Raw genomic sequence first — 20,984 nt, 5'->3', positions numbered from 1 at the left:
GTATCTCTACTTATGGAGATTTATGTAAAATTGGTTTTTTAAATTGTGATTTTTAAAATTCAAAGTAAATGGGAATGTGTTTACAAACACTTAGGGAAGGGTATGGATGGCTCAACAAAGAAAGACCGGGATCTTTGTAATTTTTGGTTTGATCCTGAGGGCGTCCGGGTTTCACCAGTGGGTTTTCGGTTTGAACTAGAAGACCATTTGTGATTCATGTCATGTAAGTGCATGTGTAGATGGTTGTTATGAGTATATTACAGTAAACCAATAATGAGTGTTTAGCAAAGCAATATGACATCACTAGGATGATCTCACATGTCCTTTTTCAGCATGGCAAATACAAATGTATAAATTTCCTTAGATAGTTTTATAGGGAGACAAAAACAACTTAGCAATTGAAAATATCTATTACATATAAAACAAAAGATAATAATATAACCTTGTGTTCACATTAACCATGGCACAATTTTTGGAGGCACATTTTTCTTGATAAATAATGGTGTCCACATTGACCACCACCATCATACCATAATTGTATACCAAGCACAAGAATATGACTACAAATGGTGAAATGAACACTAGTTGTTTAAAGAAAGGTGCATGGAGTCATGAAGAAGATCATATGTTGATTACGTATATCAACAAATACGACATCTGGAACTGGTCCCGGATGCCAAAATTTATTGGTAAATATTCGAAAACCCTATTTTGAGAACTTCGGGCTTATTCAGGATCAATCATATCTTACGTTGTGATTGTTTTGCTTGTAGGTTTGTCGAGAAGTGGGAAGAGTTGTAGGCTTCGATGGATGAATTATCTGAAACCTAACTTAAAGAAAGGGAGCTTTTCTAAGGAAGAAGAAGATATTATAATACATTCTCATTCGGTTCTCGGCAATAGGCATGTGTGCATACATGGTCATATATTCATTTTTTTTTCGCATTACAAGCATATAAAAAGTATGGGTCAGTTAATCTAGGTACATATAGAGTGGGTCCGTTCCTGACTATAAACATTTTTTTTTCCTTAAAGGTGGTCTACAATTGCATCTAGTCTTCCTGGAAGGACAGATAACCAAATAAAAAACCATTGGCATGCTCATCTCAACAAACGCGTGACTAAACATTACAACATGACTTCCAAAACAACCACGCACAATGACAGTAATGCTGAGGCGATACAACAGTCTTCCAATCATGTTAACACAACATTTGAGTCTTGCTTGACTTCATATGTTGATACTACTACTAAACAAGAAGTTGACTTTCAAGATGATTATTATGATATCGGTTCACCAGGAACGGTGGATGAGCTTCAATGTTTCTGGCAACAACTTTACTATGAGAATATGGACCATGGAAATAATCACATGGACATGTTTTAATGTCTTTCATTTCGTTTCATCGGTCGATATTTAACACTTAAGATAATAACACTCGCCACAACTAGAGTTGTTGGCGTTATCATATCTAAACATAGATCTTAGTGTATTCTAAGAGTTCTTTGAATACTTGTATACATGGTTTAAGTATATTAGTTGTATATTCTTGCATAATTTGCATAGTTTAATTGCTCATAGTCATATTTTGACTAGTCAAAAGTCATAGTTAAGTCTTGGTCTAAAGTCTTAGTCAAATGTTGTTAAAAGAGTTCAACAGGTCGTGCATAGTAATTTATCGGCGCTAAAGAACCATAACTTTGTTTTCAATATGATCGGGCTTGCTATTCAAAAGGGGGTGGCGGCGTAGCTTATTTTCCGCTTATTCACCTCTCTATTGTAATTGAATCCTTTTATTTAATATATGAAATTGAAGTTAAAAAAATGTTAATAACATTCATTGTAAGCCATGACTAGTTCTCAAACTGTATAAATATTGTATATGTTGTAAATACGATCATCATTGAAATTTAAGCACTTTTCATGGTAATCAGAGCTACTACATCGTCATCAATTTTTTTCCTTTTTTCGGGTGAACCACGGTTTGCCAAGTTCCTATCAAAGGCCTTTATGGTTCATAAGGAATGTCTCACCTCAAATATTCGTTCCGGGTTTAATTGGCTATGGAGCATTTGAAAACTCCATAGATGCACATGTGAGAGTAGCACCAAGATGTGTGACATCCTAGGAAGTCTCCACCGAGGCAACAAAAAACAAATTTGTGAGTTCTTGAATGGGCATTCCATCGGGGCAAAACAAACAATATTGATAGTACAAGGACCCTGATGTTTCAAATGGTATTAAACCACTTCTAAGTTGTTCGGGATGCTGTGGCAAACCTCATCGAGAACGATGAGTTTATAAAGGGAGGGGGTGGGGGAGTAGTACGAGGATGCATGCTTTATAAACAACCTTGGTATTATCGGGTTAAATCATCCATTGTGGTGATTATTAGTAGTTAGGCATAGCTATTGTAAAGTACTTTCACGCGTTTATAAGCTGGAATTACATTTTCATGTAATGTGTAAGTTAACAAAATACGGATGTTACAAGCCGGTATTAAAGCTAGATTTAATGGATTCGAGTATTGGCGCGAATACTTTTTAAACGATAGTGCTCTCCATATAAGGTGCTTAATACGAGACTTGATCAAACAACCATAGCGCCATTAGATCACCATTCCAACACATCAAAACAAAAAACACTATTTTTAAGCATTGAAGATTTACCCCAAATAGCACTTTTTCTACTGTTGGTGCAAAAATATCAAATTTTCAGACCCGCCAAAACAAAGATTTCAACAGCAACCTGATAATCGCATGGTGAATCTATAGATTCTAAGTTAAAAAAATCATAAATAACCTAGTACATGCGAAAAGTCCTAGGATTTCTGTCCTTCCTCGGCCTCAGCAGCAGCCTCTTCAAAAGTTTCACCGGGCACAAGTTCAGGGACTTCATCATCGTCTTCTTTGATTGTTGCCATTGCAGCAGCGGCTGCTTCACCCGCACCTGGTACCTCCTTCTGGTACTGCTCAGCTAACTTCTTCAACTCGTCCTGACCTGTACGACATCATTAAACCATAAATCATAAATTTAATATTCATATTTAAAACAGAACACATAAATTATAAAAGAGTCTTGGTTTTAAAAAGGCATTTAGGTCTGAAAGGTGAGGTATTGCTCAGATGTTACTCTGTTTGAGACCGAAAAACCGAACTCAATTTGAATCGGTTTGGTTTGAAACTAAAAGCGAATAACCAATTCGGTTTTCGGATATGCAAATTCAAAATTTGGTTATGACCAAATAGCCCGTATTAACGAATATCTGAAATCCAAAATATTTCCTTTAAAAAAATGTCACATATAATACATCCAGTACTTTGTATCTGAAATCTAAAACAATTTGTCTTTGTAGTTTGTACAATACTTTGTATTGGCTGTACTGGATAAAAAATATTTCATATTAAATCAATTAAACTAGTCAGTTAATAAAAAAATTATACCAAATTAACTTGTCTTTATAGATTACTAGTGAATTATAATACTAAAAAATCAATTCAGTTGAAATCGGTTTATTCGCTTTTATTCTGAGACCAAACTGAATTCTAATTCAGTTCAGTTACACACTTATTCAGTTCGGTTTCGACCGAACAAACAGTACCGATAAAACCCCAACAGATGTGCATGAAACGCTACCACAAAGCCCTTCATGTGCCTGGCACCTCAGACAGCGTTTTATTTAAAACTAATAAAAAAAATAAATAAGTTTTACACATACCCAACTGATTCCAAATGCCAGGGAAAAAATCTTCCAATTCTGAACCATAAAAAAAAAAGAGTCAGATTAGATATTGACTTGAACTGAATTACAAAACAGCCAGACTCAAACGTACTTTTTGTTTGAGGAGTGCCACTAATGACCCAAGTGTTGGCAGCAACAGCGGCTTGAACTGAAACACATTCAAAAATATATTAGAATCGATAAATAAAAATACTGATCACCGTTAACACATTCAAAAGCTGTAAGAATCGATACCTTTAGGGTTCAAGAAATGAATAACACTATCATCCTTAAATATGTTAACTTCCTCAATTGATGGTATTGAATTGACCCCAATTCTTTTTAAAGTGCTTTGCAGCCTCTTGTCATCGGTTGTCGCTGTTTTATGCACCGCCTTCTTCTTTCTAAATATGTAAACAAATGTTATATATATTACATAACGACAATATACGTATATTCCAAACTTTAATACAAGATATAAACAATTCTATAAAAAAAACAAGCATAAACAACCTTCTAACGCTACCCTTTCCACCAGTGCGAACAGCACCAGCCATCTTCATTAGCTTTTCAACATTCATCTGCCATGTTTATTTGAAAATAGCATTAGTATGTTGATTTGAAAAAATTATTTTGACAATGAAAATAAACAAAAGTGAATGCTGCAAATCATTGTGAATCCAGAATTAGGGTCCATTATGATAGATAAAATCAATGTTAATACAAACATAAAAGTGAAGTGATGTGCAAACACCATGGCAGACACCAAGCTTCTTCAAATACATGTATGATCAATTGACCATTTTACCAAGAAAACACATATAATTTAATGGGATATTGGATTTTAATAATCTTAAATTTGACCCTTTGGCCGGCAATAATCCCAACTAAGAATTTTCCTGTGACAGTCCTACATTTTTCCTCCATCGATCCTTTTCTAACTGGGGTCTAACTCTGTTAGTTCCAGTGACTTGGACGATGAGTTAGAAAAAGAAAAGGATCGATGAAGGAACATAGTTTGCAAGTTGGGCTGTCACAGAGAATTTCTTAAGTTGAGATTATTACCAGCCAAAGCGTCAAACTTAAGATTATTAAAGTCCAATATCCCTAATTTAATTAATACAGAACACAAACAAAAGATACAAACAGAACACCTAACAAAACGACCACTTCCTACTCAAGAGTCTAAAACCCTAGCTAACGAGAGAGCTTCACGTACAAGAAGCAATGTTCAACGTACAAACAAATACGCTTCACAATTCATATACAACCAAAAGATAATATAGTGTAACAATAATGACTCTAGTTCAAAAAATATAGAGTAACAATAATTACACTAGTTATTTTTACACTTCTCACGCTAAAAGTCATTTCTATTTGATCCAAACACTGCTTACTATTATCAAAAATACTCAAATACATTTCACATATCAACCTTTTTCATCAAGCAAACCATTCACAATATCTCCATCCTTAAGTTCATTTCTACAAATCAGCCTTCTAAAAGGTCAAACCCCTAAATTTGACCAACTTTGATCAGAATGTTCATGAAACACAGCCTCAAGCCACACTAAACGACTAAACGTATCTAAATCAACAAAATTCATAAACACAATACAAACTGAACCGTAACCTTATCTTAAGGTTTTACACAAACACAAACCACAATCAACCACATTTAAATCGTGAGCACGTGTAAAATTACTGTTCAAACTGATTAGCAATAGTATACGAACGAACATCAAATGATATTCTAATATAAAGTCACTGTTATTAGATTCAACTACGTAACAAAATCAATCAATCAATCAATCGCGTAATGAAATCGTAATCAGCCTTTATCATCATCAAACAAACCATTCACAATCTCTCCAGCTTTTCATTCATTTCTACAAATCAGCCTCCTAGAAAGTCAAAACCCTAAGTTTGACCAGACTCAAGCCACACTAAGCGTATCTAAATCAACAAAGCTCTTAATATAATAATCAACCACGTTTAAATCGTGAACACGTGTCGAAAATTAAAGCAAAAACCTGCTCAAACTGATTATTAGCAGTAGTAGATGAACGAACATGAAATCAACTTCTAATATTACGTCACTGTTATGTTATTAGGTTAAATTACGATACAGAATCTATATTATACTGAAACGGTAATCGGTAAACAGATTATAGATAAATGATATCGGAAAACGTATAATCGTAAGGATGAAGTGGATGATATATACCTTGCCGTCAACCGGAGAAATAGAAATGAACGATGGCCGGAAGATAATAATAATAATAATAATATTACTTACTACTGGATAAAATATAAAACCCTAGATTATTATAACAACAACTTTGGGATAATTCTCAAATTAGATTCCAAAAATAGACCCTCTTTTTTGGATAATTTCTAAAATGATCCATCTTAACTAGAGATAAGCGTTTCCGGTGCTGGGACTGGTATCAAGTTTTGAGTTTTCGGTACCGGCAATGTTGTAAAAGTAGGTCTACAAGGCCGAGTACTCGCTTCAAGGTATGACATTGAGGGGAGTTTCTTTAACTTCGCCTAGTTACTAAGAATTGATCGAATGCAGTCAACCTCATCCAGAATCACATCTAGTCGGTTAACTTGTGCTGATTTTGACTTAAAAAATATAACATAATTCATATTTCTATAATATTAAAAAAAGAATATCACTTTTTTTTAACTACTGGTTAAATAATTTTAGAATAATTTAGTATTTAAATAAACATTTATCTTATTTATATTGATATTAATTTATTTTGTTATAAATATTAGCAAACTTATGATATTTGACATATATATAGTATCTACAAGTTAATTTTCTTTAAATTTATCATTTAAGAGTACCCCGAGTACCCCGAGTACACCCAACTCCTCAGTTGACCGCCTGGGGTCCGCCTGACGACTTTTGCACCCTTGGGACCTGTAAGGTTTGGTATGGTACCAAGAATAACATTTCGATACCGGTAGCAAATATCAAATTTCGGGATCGAGATTTTCGAAGTCAGTACCGATATTGTCCCGAGCTTGTCACTCATCCCTAATCTCAGTTCCATCTTCTCGTACAAAAGACCAATAAAAAATGCACGTAGGCATTCAAACTCATCCTCATGATGAGGTTTGAACGTCACGTGTCAGTTTCATATTTGTCTTAAAAACTCAACTTTGAAGATGGATTTTGGAAGGTTTTTATGCGTGAAGATTAAATTGAGGGGTCATTTTGGTAACTCCTCTCTCCAAAGGCCAAATGGGTTATGTTGGGCCAACAAGTTTTCTTTTGTAACAATTTTGGTCCCCAAATCTATACGCAAGTTTCATAAGTAACCCTCAGTTTTCTATGGGTTGGGCTGGATCGTCAAGGGCCCAATGCTTCGAAGAATGGTAGGAGTCTCTCGATCTTTGGGGAAAAAATCTCGTATGGGGCACTTGACATGAATAAATATACGGATCATTATTATCATTTCTCCTACAAGAGAGATAGAAAATTGCTTGTAATATCTTCTTACATACTTGATTATTGCTCTGATTTGCTTAACTCCAAATAGGAAATGTTATTATCTCATTATTTGATAGGGTATCAAACGATTTTCACTTAATAGCCTTTTAATATTGTGGAAAAATTATTAAACATATAACTTTTAATTTTGTTTATATTCGCGCTTTCTATATGACTAATTGTTTCTTTTTTTTAATTTGTGTGTCTATTATGTTATAGCTATGCACTCGATCAACTGCGTCCAAGAGCTAAGATGAATGAAACACTGAAGCTTGAAGCTGCATGGTTGGTTGCTGATTAGAATGCCCAAAGCTGCGCAAAATTGGCAAGAAAATGGATAAAAGTAGTAGAATTGTCCCACATAGGTGCGAGGACAAACCTTATAATTTGAATAACTTAAAAAAAAATTAGCCAAGCGGCTTCGGAAGCAGATGCCTAGCACAAAAACAAGATGACGACAACAAATTGACGGCGTCCAAAAACTTGTGACCGTTGAAACCTTTGAAGTTGTTACCGACGAAGGTCATAAAATCATAGGATATTTGTTTTATGTTATTTGTGTGACTCGGTAGGGGTATTTTCGTCTTTTCTCAAAACGATCGGTTATTTGCACATGTACTCTTGTTAATTTGTCATAAAACATATAGTAGCCAAATGACACTCATCATACATTATTATTATTATTCTTACTTAAAACATACATAACCTACATATATAATTTTGTTGACTCGGTTATAAACCGAGTCAACTTGGTTATGAACCGAGTAAACTCAACTGATTTACACTATGATCTCAATAGACCACTTATACATCTCCTCTTTAGCCACTGGAACCATAACGGTCACTAACCCTCTCGAACCGTCATAACTAAACTCGGTATCAACACCGTCAATTGTGCACTTAAGAGGCTGTTGAGACGAATAAACTCCAAATTGTCCACATCCTCGGACTTTTAGTGACACCATAGCAGTTACGGGTCGGGGTTGACTTGGAGTTGACTGGTCAACGTTGACTTCATTTGAAGCTAAGTTGACTTCAAAATGCTCTACTGCACCACTGCTATTGAACATATCGAGCAACCCGATAGGTGCAACCGATATGTTTTCGGTTATTTCCTGTTAAAAGTCAAATGGGCCAGAAAAGTCAAACGGGCTCAAACTTTTATTGGGTTTAAAAGAGACTTACCTTTAGAGGGCAAAAGTGGAATAACTCATATTCTAGAACCTTGAGTGTTACGGGTAATGACACGCCTTTCGGTAACCGAATTATCTCCCCTGCAACAGAAGTGACAAGTTTGACCCGTTTACTTATATGGTCAACATTTGGTCAAAGTTTATAGGAAGTTTGAAAAGGTGTGTTACCTGATCTTTGACAGTACACAATTGTTTCACCATTCCAATCCGGGCCCGCCACTTGACTTAGTGCGTCCACGTCAGCAGATTGAACCGCACACGTAAGAATACCGGGAGACGCGTCATGGATTCGGGTTTTCTTTTCAACTTTACACCAACCCGCCCCTTGACAGTTAAACACACCCACCACACCAGTGCACTTGTTCACATTCCAAATCTTAAGCAAACTACATTAACATAAAAGTCAAAGTCAAAGTCAAAAGTCAAAGCCAAAAGTCAAAGTCAAACTCAATATCCTTAGTTGAGTTTAATGAAAAGATTAATACCTGATTCCATCTCTAGCTGGGTCAACAAAGAGGCAGTCGAGTGTGGGCCTGCCAGGAAGTTGGGCCCGAAGCACCGACCCGTCTGGGAGAACTAACTTCTTTAACAGGTCAAAGTTGTGGTGGCCAGGTTTGTCACTGATAAAAATAGTTATAATTAGTTTATGGTTATTTTGTGTTTAAATAAGTCTTGTTATGATATATAATAATAAAACATGATTTAAGTACCTAACATAGATTGCGCATCCACCGATAGATCGCGCTGCAGCGTGATAATCAGCAGCCGGATGAAGACTCTGAAAGTATCAATTACAAAAAAAGAAATTAAGTTGGTTAAAATCCAGTTCAACATAAATGTTTTATATCCATTTACTTATGAACGGGTCAACTCAGTTATGTTTTATCATTAACGGGTCAAAATAATATAAATTCTGTAATTATCCAGGGCTGTAAACGAGTCAAGCCGGCTCGAGAGCTACTCGAGATCAAGCTGAATTTAAACGAGCTCGATCCATAAAAGAAGCTTCATTTATAAACAAGACCAAGACCAAGCTTCACTTATCAAGCTCCAGGTGGCTCACGAGCCTATTATTTATATAATTTCTTTGTGTAAAATATATATTTATTATTATTTATTATATATAAAAAATAATTTTATAATTAAAATAAATAAAAAAATTATAAATAATATTTACGAGCCAAGCTTGAGCTTGAAAAGACGACTCACAAGTTGGGCTCAGCGTAGGGGTGCCAAGCTCGGCTCGTTTAACTTACACGGAGCTCGGCTCGTTTACTATTAATCAATTATTATTTATATAATTATAGTTATTTTAATATATTTTTTCTATTATAATTTTATCATTTTATGTATAAAATAATATATATTATTTAGTTATATTTATTTATTTTTTTCATAACATTATATATACTAATTAATAATTATTATATATATATATTTTAAAAAATTATATAAATGGCATGCTCGTTTAGGCTCGCGAGCCGGCTCGAGCTCGATAAGTGAAGCTCCAGCTCGGGCCCATACCAAAAATGACCCGTTTTGACTTGTTATCCGGCCCGTATACTTACATGAAACATGTCCCAATCTGGCTGCATAAACTCTCCAAGAAACAATGTATTATAAGCCACAGATGATACATGTATAGTATGAGAAGCAGGATCATGAGGGTAAAAATCATCAGAAGCCCTAATGATTGCAGTTTGTTTAGCACTATAAAGCCCATCAGTATTATGACACATGCAAGCAATGCACCCATTATCCTTAAAGTTCTTAGCAATAGAAGCCTCTAAAGCCTGAATGTAGCTTCGGGTCAACGAAACCCGACCCCCATGGCCCGCCCCAAGCGTCTCAATAATATTTTGAACGTCGACTTTGACTCCGTCAACTCCACATGAAGCGAGGTACGCGTGGAGCTCGTTGTAGAAGTTGAAAACTTTTCTTGGGTGGACTAGGCCCAGACCGTGGACTGAGAGGCTGTCGATGACTATGTCGGGTTGGTTCCCTTTAACGCCTGGTGATTGGACCGGGTAGGCTAGAGCCGGGTCGTATGGTTCCATGCCGGGTATGGTTGGGTTTACACCGCCCCAGTAACCGGCTAGTGCGTGCCAGACGTATACGTACCTGTGGTAACCCGAGTTAGTTAGAAACCAAAATAGGATTAGTTTCATATACACGCTTAAAAACTTAAAAAGTTTCATATATACCCAACTTTAATAATTTTACTTAATGACCATTCTACCCCTTTCCATTATATTTGTTTAAACCCTATTTTTTATTTGGATTTCGACATCAACAATAAGTAAGTGAACAAACCGTCGTCTCTCCTCTTTTGTTCTCTTGACGGCAGATAATCGTCTAATATTTTGAGAAAACTATTGTTTATGGGTAAAAAAAGGAAAAGGTTAAAAATGGGTAAAAAAAACTTAAAACGATCAAGTAAAAAAATTGAAGTTAAGGATGGGGGATATATGAAATTTCAAGGTTTTAGAAAAATAAGGGTAAAATGGTAATTTATTGAATTGTTTCTAATGAATTGTGTATATCTGATATTTTAACTGCTTTGTAAGAGCAAGTATGATATTTTTAGTTTTACATAGGTATAGATGATATTTTTCCAGTTTGTAGATGCAAATATAAAATTTGGCCAAAAAAAAATGGAGTTATGAACATACTTGACATTATGTTGTTCCTTAGCTTCATCCACAACATGTTTCAAGCCAGGGGCATGATCGTCTTTTTTCTTTTGGAATTTCTGGTTCTCTTTGATCCCCGTTAGTCGATTTGCAAACCTACACGATTGCGTTTCGAAGGTGATTATATCATACGAATTAATCAAAGTAATAATAGATAGTGTTTGGGTACGCGTATTTTATGTAAAGTTGTAATAACAACATAATAACAAGTTTTGAGTGTGTGACTGATTATATAAAAAGCAAATATGTTCATATAAAAACTAATAACCATAGGTCAACTTTTACTGGTCGGTTAGCAGGATAATGGTGGGACCCGTGAGTTTTCCATTAAACGATTTATCATGATTAAAAATAATAATAAAATAAAATGAATTGGAAAGAATACTTACTGTGCTCCTTGTTGCACCACAACATTGGGATCCTTATTCTCATTACCAATTTCTTGCCAACCATCATCTATAATCAGGAAGCGCGGTGGGGTCCCGCCTGATGATAAACTGCAAAAATTACCGGAAATATGTTCATTTTCTATGCTCAGTTTCTCTGTACATTTTAGTTATTACAGAAATGATATTAATGCTAGAAATAATTACCTCTTGAGGCCTTCTTCAACGCCCTCTGCAGTAACGTCTGTGTAGAAAGCATCCCACGTGCACCAACCAAACCAGTCGAGTAACCCTGGTAACTATTATTTCAATCAACAAAAACACGATAAAATAATATTTAATTCCTATATTACTCAAGAAACATCATAGGGAAAAAGTTGCTGTTATTATTATTATTCGTTACCTTTTTCTTGTCGCGGTGATGAAATGTTTGCATATGGTCCTCAACAGCCCTGTTAAAACATGCATATTTAAGTTATATGTCAAGAAATAATACCATATTAATGTTTATAACCAAGTTAGGAAGTGTACTTACTTTACAGCCTGTGTGATGACCTCAAAGGGATTTGTTCCAGCATGCATGTACACAAGACTGAGCCCTTGGTTAGTTTCAACTGCATGATCCCCTGTGTTTGTTACAAGAACCATGTCATTAGTCAGCTTTAAGCCCAAAATTATCTTACCTATAAATAAGATTTAAACCTTAAAATGTCATAATTAAGGCTGACATTTTCTGACACGACATGTATATCTAACCTGCAACCTGTTTAATAAACGGGTCATGTTCAGGTTGACCTGTTTTATTAAACAGCCCGTGTTCAGGTTGATCTGTTTAACTGTTTAGTTAAGTTGGTCAACCCGCTAGGTTTTTAAACCTAACATGTTTGATTAAACCGGTCGTGTCCAGGTTGACATGTAAAGTGGTCAACCCGCTAACATGTTTTAAACAGGTCGTGTTCAGGTTGACATGTTTAACCCGTTTAGTTAAATTGGTCTGTTCAACCCATTTTTTAAAACCCCAAATGTTTTATTAACCCACCCGGTCGTGTTCATATTGACCTGTTTAACCCGCTAAGTTAAATTGGTCAACCCACTAACCTGTTTTATTAAACGGGTTGTGCTCATGTTGACCTGTTTTGCCCGCTTAGTTAAACGGGTCAACTCGCTAACCTGTTTAATTAAATGCGTTGTGTTCAGGTTCCAAACGTTGTTTTTTTTACTATAAAACAATTACAATAAAGTGGCAGGCAAACGGGCAACAAGCTGCACGATGGCATGTTTAATCTAGTCGACACGATGGCATGTTTAATCTTTTTTTTTTCAAAACCTTCCAACCCGATTAACACGTTTAAAATACCTGTCACCCTTTTTAACACATTTGGATAAACAAGTTAATCGGCTCGTTCTTGATTTAAAAACTTGTATCAAGTTAATAAACTAACCACTTTCAAGGCAAATCTCTAGCTCATTCCTATCATTTCCTTGAAGAACAGCCCTGAACTGGCCTTCTAAAAGTGGAAGAAACACGGTATATATCACCGGACTATGATCGTTGCTGTCTTTGACCTCCACAAGCATGAACTGAGTCTCTAGAGGAATGTCTTTCCCACATGTTCCCATTCTCTGAGTCATCCACCATAGCTTGAACCGAAACAAACACATAAACCGAAGATCCCTGTTACATGCAAACAAACGCGTTTAGAAACAAATATTTGAGACGACACGAAAATAATCAGGTTTTGAGTTGACTCATGTAAGTTGTATATCAACCGGGACAACCTGAACACGACCTGTCACAAACTCAAGTTTTTTAACTGAGAAAAAAACAATAAAAAGACAGCAAATATAAAAATAAAAAAAGGTTCATTTTGTTGTTTAATTAGTTACTAAATCACCAGGCAATACTCATATTTGCAAATGAACTCTAAACAGGTCGACGCAAAACTAGGCCTGTAAGCGAGCCGAACGAACACGAACAAGGGCATGTTCATGTTCGTTCATGTAACTTTAAACGAGAACAAACACTTAATCAAACACATATTTTGTGTTTGTGTTCGTTTATTTAAAAAATGAACATGTTCGTGTTCGTTTATGTTCGTTTGTTTAAAATCTAAACGAACGGTTCACGAACATAAATGAACATAACTGAATAAAGATAAAGAAACATATATGAACAAATGTAAATGAAGATAAACAAACATGAACGAACATATATGAACACACTTAAATAAAAGTAGATAACTCTTCCAGATATTGTTTAATTATTTGCTATTAATATGTAAACGAACATAGATAAACTGACATAAATGAACATAAATAAACGAATATAAACGAACGTTCACGAACGAAACATGTGTTCACTTTTGTTTGTTTAATTAAACGAACACAATTTTTTTGTTCATGTTCCTTCGTTTATTAAATAAACGAACTTCCCACCAAACGGTTTACAAACAGTTCACCGAACGTGCGGTTCGTTTACAGGCCTATATACAGGTTGTGTTCAGTTTCACCATATATCAATAAACACATTTCTTTACCAAAACACTCAAAAATACTAGCATGCTTTTCAAAAACATAATAAGCCCAAAGGCATATCAAATAAGCAAAATCCCAAACATCCCATAAACATGACAACTAAATTACAAAACAAGTCTTGAACTTACTCTAAGATTCCCACAGGGAAAACATGAAGACTTTTGCTTATTGATGATGTTGCACCGATGAATGCACCGGTTATGAGTCCAGAGCCTGTTCCTGGAGTCAACATGATGTTATCCGGCACGCCTTTAAGGATGGTTTTCCCATGAACCACAAGGTTGCCATCATCAATGGAGATCTTTGGAGTAATAGTCATTCTTAAATCTACAAAAGTTAGAAAAAAAAAACATAAGTACATGCTATGTTTGCATGCACATGATAAATGAGAAATGTACGTCGCACGGTTTTGAGTAAAATTTACATCGAAGCGCATATAGCATATATAAATAAGCACACAGCAATGACATAAAGTTAAAAAAATGAAACATTGAGTTAGCTTTGACTTGTAAGTTTGTTCTTTGATTTTGATTAGTTGTACATTAATATTCACAGTTCGGTTGTATAGAATGTTAACGTTGAAACGTTGATAAAAATAAGCACGCCGTGGACTTTATAAAACATCATATTCTTAAACTTGTAAGAGAAAAAAAAATTGTAAACAAATTGAAACCTTGAGGCAGCCTTGACGACTTGTATGTTTGTGCTTTGGTGACTTGTACATTATTACGCACCACTCCGTTTTGAATGAAATTTACACCCAAACGAAGATACGAATAAGCACGTCGAAACGGTACATTCGAAATTTTACAAAACATCGTATCCTAAAAGTTATAAAAGAATAAAAATAAAAAATAATAGAAAAAAAGAAAGAAAGAAACAATTATGAGTGAGCCATATGTTAGAAAAATAGTTGGCAAAATAAAAAAAAAGTAAAAGAAAATATAATAATAATATTATTATTATTATTATTATTATTATTATTATTATTATTATTATTACTAGCCGTAACTATGATTTATTCGGTTTATGTTATATATAAAAGGATAACAAAATAAAACATTTGCTAAAAAAATAGCCATAAAAATTTTAATATTAATAAAAAAAAGTTCAAAATAGTGAAACACCTGATAAAAGTTGAAAACAGTTGCTAGAAAAAAAGCCTTTAAATAGAGTAGTAGAACGTTTTTAAAACTTGGTTATTGTCAGGTGAATTGAAACCGCAAATTATTATGAATGTTTTATAAACCTGGTTCACTGTTTTTAAAACAAAAAACCACTTTTACAAAATCACAAAAGGTTGCTTTCCACTTTTCTTTTCCTTATTGTAGGGGTATGGTACTAAAACCTGGTTCTACGACCCTAAATCTATTATGTTTGGCTTATTTTATTACATGGACTAATACAATGTTATTGGGCTGAGGGGGTTTTGTGGAGGTAACCCTAACTGGGCTAGGCCCATTAGGGTAACATGATGGTGGCCATGAGGCTCTCTATATAAGGAGGTCTCCACCTCCTTATTAGCGGGTCATGCTCAATAAGAGCCACCACCACTTTTTTGTGTCTGTGAACAAGAAATCCTCAGGATATCTTAGCAGTCACCTCCACACCCCCAAAAAAACCATTGCAGGTCTCAAGCAGCTGAAGAAGAAGATCAAGACGTGGTTCGTTCATCTCGAAAATCCGTGGAAACATCGTCATGGATCAGGTCAGATTTCATTTCGTGTTTTGACATTGGCGCCATCCGTGGGACGGCAACGAACTGCCCTTCGATCTTCATCTCGGCTGTCAGATCTCTCCCAGGAAAAACCCAGATCTGGAAGTTTACAGAAAAAGGCTTCAAGGCTTGTTCTATTAAAGCTCAAAAAGATCCATAGATCTAAAAAGAGGCTTCCAGATCTGGGCAAGAAGAAACGGCCTGATTCAAATGATCAGGTCTCCGGATCTGTGATGGTTTTAAATCTGCTCCGAGCTTCAGATCTATCTAGGCCTGATTTACAGATCTAGGTCTAGATTACAGACCTGGATTTTAGGTCTAAAGTTGCAGATCTGACTCTAAAATTGCAGATCCAGAAATTACCAGATTTCCGCCGCCATGTACGCGCCCCCGCGGATTCTCACTCCGCAGCCGTGCATGTGCCGCCGCGGAAACCACCATCTGGGTTTTGCGCAAGAGACCTCCGCCATGCACGCGCACTCACGAGTCACCACTCCATCGCCGTGCATGCGCGCATCAGGCCACGCGCCAAACTTCAAAGGTTGGGAATCCTCATAATATCCCATATGGCTACGCGCCAAACTTCAAGGTTGGGAATCCTCATAATATCCCATAAGGCTACGCGCCAAACTTCAAGGTTGGGAATCCTCATAATATCCCATATGGCTACGCGCCAAACTTAAAGGTTGGGAATCCTCATAATATCCCATATGGCTACGCGCCAATCTTTAAAGGTTGGGAATCCTCATAATATCCCATATGGCTACGCGCCAAACTTCAAGGTTGGGAATCCTCATAATATACCATATGGACACACGCCAAACTTCAAGGTTGGGAATCCTCATAATATCCCATATGGCTACGCGCCAAACTTCAAGGTTGGGAATCCTCATAATATCCCATATGGACACACGCCAAACTCAAGGGTTGGGAAATCTCATACCACATGCTTATGCACCACATATGCTCACGCATCACATATGCTCACGCATATTACACATGCTTACGCATCACATGCTCACACATATCACTGTCTACGCGCACGCGCATGCAGCATCTGCGCGTGGCGCATAACACAAAACCAAAGTCTACGCGCACGCGCATGCAACATCTGCACGTGGCGCGGGACATAAAGTAGCCCGTAAGTCGCCTCACGCGCAGGCTTTACTATTCATACAGCTCATAAGACGCCTCGCGCGCAAGCTGTTAATATTCTTATAGCTCGTAAGTCGCCTCACGCGCAGGCTTTACTATTCATACAGCTCATAAGACGCCTCGCGCGCAAGCTGTTAATATTCTTATAGCTCATAAGACGCCTCGCGCGCAAGCTGTTAATATTCTTATAGCTCGTAAGACGCCTCACGCGCAAGCTTTTATTATTCATACAGCTCATAAGACGCCTCGCGCGCAAGCTGTTAATATTCTTATAGCTCGTAAGACGCCTCACGCGCAAGCTTTTATCATTCATACAGCTCGTAAGACGCCTCGCGCGCAAGCTGTTGTCATTCTTATAGCTCGTAAGCCGCCTCGCGCGCAAGCTTCATTATTATTATAGCTCGTAAGTCGCTTCTCGCGCCAGCTTCATTATTATTACAGCTCGTAAGTCGCCTCACGCGCAAGCTTCATTATTATTATAGCTCGTAAGTCGCTTCTCGTGCCAGCTTCATTATTATTACAGCTCATAAGTCGCCATGCGCGCAGGCTTCATTATTATTATAGCTCGTCGCTTCTCGCGCCAGCTTCATTATTATTACAGCTCATAAGTCGCCATGCGCGCAGGCTTCATTATTATTATAGCTCGTAAGTCGCTTCTCGCGCCAGCTTCATTATTATTACAGCTCATAAGTCGCCATACGCGCAGGCTTCATTATTATTATAGCTCGTAAGTCGCTTCTCGCGCCAGCTTCATTATTATTACAGCTCGTAAGTCTCCTCACGCGCAAGCTTCATTATTATTATAGCTCGTAAGTCGCTTCTCGCGCCGGCTTCATTATTATTATAGCTCGTAAGTCGCTTCTCGCGCCAGCTTCATTATTATTACAGCTCGTAAGTCGCCTCACGCGCAAGCTTCATTATTATTATAGCTCGTAAGTCGCTTCTCGCGCCAGCTTCATTATTATTACAGCTCATAAGTCGCCATGCGCGTAGGCTTCATTATTATTATAGCTCGTAAGTCGCTTCTCGCGCCAGCTTCATTATTATTACAGCTCATAAGTCGCCATGCGCGCAGGCTCCATTATTTTTACAGCTCATAAGTCGTCATGCGCGCAGGCTTCATTATTCTTATAGCTCGTAAGTCGCCTCTCGCGCCAGCTTCATTATTATAGCTCGTAAGTCGCCTCACGCGCAAGCTTCATTATTATTACAGCTCATAAGACGCCTCGCGCGCAAGCTGTTATTATTATAGCTCGTAAGTCGCCTCACGCGCAAGCTTCATTATTATTATAGCTCGTAAGTCGCCTCGCGCGCAGGCTTTTATTACAACATGTCACCATCATGAAGAAAACCTCTCAAAACTCAAAAGACAATAAAGACAAGGTCAAAGAAAAGGGAAAAAACCGCCTCACACCTTATAAAGTCCAGCGCTCCACCTAGACGCTTGCGCGCCCAGGAGCAACGCTGGACTTGGGGGGCTTGTAGGGGTATGGTACTAAAACCCGGTTCTACGACCCTAAATCTATTATGTTTGGCTTATTTTATTACATGGACTAATACAATGTTATTGGGCTGAGGGGGTTTTGTGGAGGTAACCCTAACTGGGCTAGGCCCATTAGGGTATCATGATGGTGGCCATGAGGCTCTCTATATAAGGAGGTCTCCACCTCCTTATTAGCGGGTCATGCTCAATAAGAGCCACCACCACTTTTTTGTGTCTGTGAACAAGAAATCCTCAGGATATCTTAGCAGTCACCTCCACACCCCCAAAAAAACCATTGCAGGTCTCAAGCAGTTGAAGAAGAAGATCAAGACGTGTTTCGTTCATCTCGAAAATCCGTGGAAACATCGTCATGGATCAGGTCAGATTTCATTTCGTGTTTTGACACTTATCACTTTTGATAAAAAGAAACAAATTTATAAAGCGAAAACTCTAGGCAAAACCCCTTCCATAAAATAATAATCCAAACAAATTTGAACTAAAAAATCAAGCATATATCACTTTTTTTTAACGAACAACTAATGATTTTATTAAACAACACGCAAACAAAATCACGCATAAATCAATCGCTCGACTTAGCGTTACCAAAACTTCAAATGCACGATAAACCAATGACATATCAATATCAGATCGATAAAAAGCTTGAAACGAACCCACCCTTATCGTATTATCTAGCCCGAGGCTCAAATAAAGCTCGCTTAGTTATCGAGCCTTGTATGAGACAATTGTTTTAATGAGCCTAGTGTATTTTATTAGTTTTAACTCATTTAATTTTCTATTTATTAATTTCACATTACATAGCCAAGCTTTGCCTCGTGTGGAGTTTAAAGCCGTTAAGGTTTTTATCAAAATATATAAAATAACTAAAAAGTTTTGTGTAATTAATTTATAAATTGTAAACAAACAAACATACAAATATTAGTCTGAATCAGTAAAACTCACCTTTGTGTTCGAATTTCGACCGGAAGAATGATTAATTTGCTGTTGTTTATCGAATAAGCTTGCGGATTACGATCAAAAGTTCAAAACCTCTGTTTTCAGTTTGTTATCGATCAGTTTGGAAGAATTGCACTCCGGTTATGAAAGTGCAAACTTCAATGCAGGATTTTGGAGGAATTAGCGACGAGAATAATAAGAATTTGCGACAGAGTATTATTATTATTATTATTATTATGGAAGGTGAAGGAAAGAAAGCGGTGGAGGTTTATATACTTGTGAAATGATTATATGACCAACAGGATCATACCACGTGTCCGTTGCTAGTTTGAAGATATTTTTTCCAAAGGTATGAGTTGGATAAACAGGCTTGCTTATACACACCAGTTATTCAGACATTATAGAGCCTATACGATTTGTATAGGTGCAGAGGCAAGTCATTTTCGGTCAGGAGTGTCAGGTTTTATTTCTTTGTACGAGCCGTATAGGGCTATATGATTCGTTTATAGAGTCTGTTTGACTCGTATGCGGCTCCAAGGAGTGTCTTACAAAGCAACACACAAATCTTACATGGTTAGAGCAAGAAAAACCGATACATAGTCTATACGGGTTGTATACCATCTATACGGCTTGTATAGACCATAAAATAATTATAAATCTCTGGTCAAAGTACAAGCTGACATGTAGTCTATATGAGTCATATAGACCCTATTCGGCTCGTATAAACTGCAAAATGTTGCCACACCGTCAGCCCCGTACGCATGTCAATAAGTTAGGACTATACAACTCGTATAGGCCCTATACGAGCCGTATAGACTTATTTACACACCAAGGCCTTGGGTTTAAATGTAACCATGCTAATAATATTGCATGACGTTTTACCGTTTTTTTGGTAAAAATGAACATTTAAGGTATGTTTGATATGAGGTAATAGAATATAGGTTAAACGGCTATGATAAAAAAATGGAATAGACAAGTAAATGAATTTTATTTTATTTTATTTTATTTACTTTTTATTTGATTCTTTGATTTGTATAAGTGAAAGTATATACATGTTTAGGTATTGCTTAACAATTCTATAGAGGTAGGGCGAAGCTTGTATTGTGATTCGAGGTGGCTCTGATCACTTCCGTTTTTTTTGTTAGTAGTATAAATTTTTGTGTTTTCGTCCAAAAAAATTTATTCATAGTGTAAATTTACATGTTTTCGTCCAGAAAATTTTGAGCCCAGCCACTCTATTTTATGAAAAATTTTATACGTATTGAATCTGGCCACCATGGCATTTTTGTCCAAGTTTCGTCACCGGCAGTTAGGGATGAGCTCGGGATTCCGAAAATTTAAAATATTTGGTACCGTACCGAAATGTTCGGTTCGGTACCAATATTTCGTGCAAAATTCGGAAAATTCTGGTACCGTACCAATACCAAAAACTAAAAACTTAATACCGGTATCGAAAATCCACATACATACCGGTTGTTTATGCTAAGTTTTATATGTCAAAACATTATTTCCTACTTATCTTGATTGTATTTTATGCATTTATATATCATTAGAGCGTTACATTTTGTTCCTGCCTATACTCGTTTTTAAAATCTAAAGAAAATACAAAAAAAATGTTGTTTTTTACCTCCACGTCAG

General features: G+C 36.5%; 2 protein-coding genes and 1 pseudogene across 4 annotated transcripts; 1 reads left to right on the top strand and 2 right to left on the bottom strand.

Annotated features, from left to right (window-relative positions):
• Positions 1-556: 556 nt before the first annotated feature.
• LOC143561726 (transcription factor MYB72 pseudogene) lies at positions 557-1,387 on the top strand (annotated as a pseudogene).
• A 1,241-nt stretch (positions 1,388-2,628) lies between these two features.
• LOC143561712 (nascent polypeptide-associated complex subunit beta-like) lies at positions 2,629-6,066 on the bottom strand. Of its 2 annotated transcripts, none has more exons than XM_077049709.1 (6): positions 5,950-6,066; positions 4,236-4,303; positions 3,978-4,126; positions 3,835-3,891; positions 3,720-3,758; positions 2,629-3,001 (listed from the first exon to the last, which is right to left on the bottom strand). In XM_077049709.1, the coding sequence occupies exons 2-6, from the start codon at positions 4,301-4,303 to the stop codon at positions 2,823-2,825; spliced, it is 492 nt and encodes a 163-aa protein (XP_076905824.1). In that variant the 5' UTR covers positions 5,950-6,066; the 3' UTR covers positions 2,629-2,822. The 2 variants fall into 2 exon arrangements, with proteins under 2 accessions (XP_076905824.1, XP_076905825.1); XM_077049710.1 differs by having other exon boundaries at positions 4,236-4,384; positions 5,950-5,980.
• Positions 6,067-7,839: 1,773 nt separating this feature from the next.
• Positions 7,840-19,438, bottom strand: LOC143561742 (putative galactinol--sucrose galactosyltransferase 2). Of its 2 annotated transcripts, XM_077049739.1 has the most exons (14): positions 19,353-19,438; positions 14,166-14,364; positions 12,945-13,177; positions 12,038-12,128; positions 11,906-11,954; positions 11,710-11,801; positions 11,506-11,613; positions 11,096-11,212; positions 9,992-10,544; positions 9,134-9,201; positions 8,909-9,043; positions 8,592-8,809; positions 8,416-8,504; positions 7,840-8,345 (listed from the first exon to the last, which is right to left on the bottom strand). In XM_077049739.1, the coding sequence occupies exons 2-14, from the start codon at positions 14,354-14,356 to the stop codon at positions 8,010-8,012; spliced, it is 2,280 nt and encodes a 759-aa protein (XP_076905854.1). In that variant the 5' UTR covers positions 14,357-14,364; positions 19,353-19,438; the 3' UTR covers positions 7,840-8,009. The 2 variants fall into 2 exon arrangements, with proteins under 2 accessions (XP_076905854.1, XP_076905853.1); XM_077049738.1 differs by lacking the exon at positions 19,353-19,438 and having other exon boundaries at positions 14,166-14,561.
• Between the last annotated feature and the right edge of the window lie 1,546 nt (positions 19,439-20,984).

This window comes from Bidens hawaiensis, unplaced genomic scaffold (genome assembly GCF_021521415.1).
Source record: "Bidens hawaiensis isolate Kalapana, Puna unplaced genomic scaffold, B.hawaiensis_p1.1 tig00020784_1, whole genome shotgun sequence".
Lineage (NCBI taxonomy): Eukaryota > Viridiplantae > Streptophyta > Magnoliopsida > Asterales > Asteraceae > Bidens > Bidens hawaiensis.
This window is presented reverse-complemented; position numbering and strand designations above follow the sequence as displayed.

Excerpts from the sequence above, each read along its gene's own strand:
- LOC143561742 (XM_077049738.1), bottom strand. The coding sequence starts at position 14,473 with ATGCGCTTCGATGTAAATTTTACTCAAAACCGTGCGACGTACATTTCT. Across the intron at positions 13,178-14,165 it reads TTCCCTGTGGGAATCTTAGA|GGATCTTCGGTTTATGTGTT; the intron begins GTAAGTTCAAGA and ends TGCATGTAACAG. Across the intron at positions 12,129-12,944 it reads AGAGATTTGCCTTGAAAGTG|GGGATCATGCAGTTGAAACT; the intron begins GTTAGTTTATTA and ends TAACAAACACAG.
- LOC143561712 (XM_077049709.1), bottom strand. The coding sequence starts at position 4,303 with ATGAATGTTGAAAAGCTAATGAAGATGGCTGGTGCTGTTCGCACTGGT. Across the intron at positions 3,759-3,834 it reads TGGCACTCCTCAAACAAAAA|AATTGGAAGATTTTTTCCCT; the intron begins GTACGTTTGAGT and ends TTTATGGTTCAG. Across the intron at positions 3,002-3,719 it reads TGGCATTTGGAATCAGTTGG|GTCAGGACGAGTTGAAGAAG; the intron begins GTATGTGTAAAA and ends GATGTCGTACAG.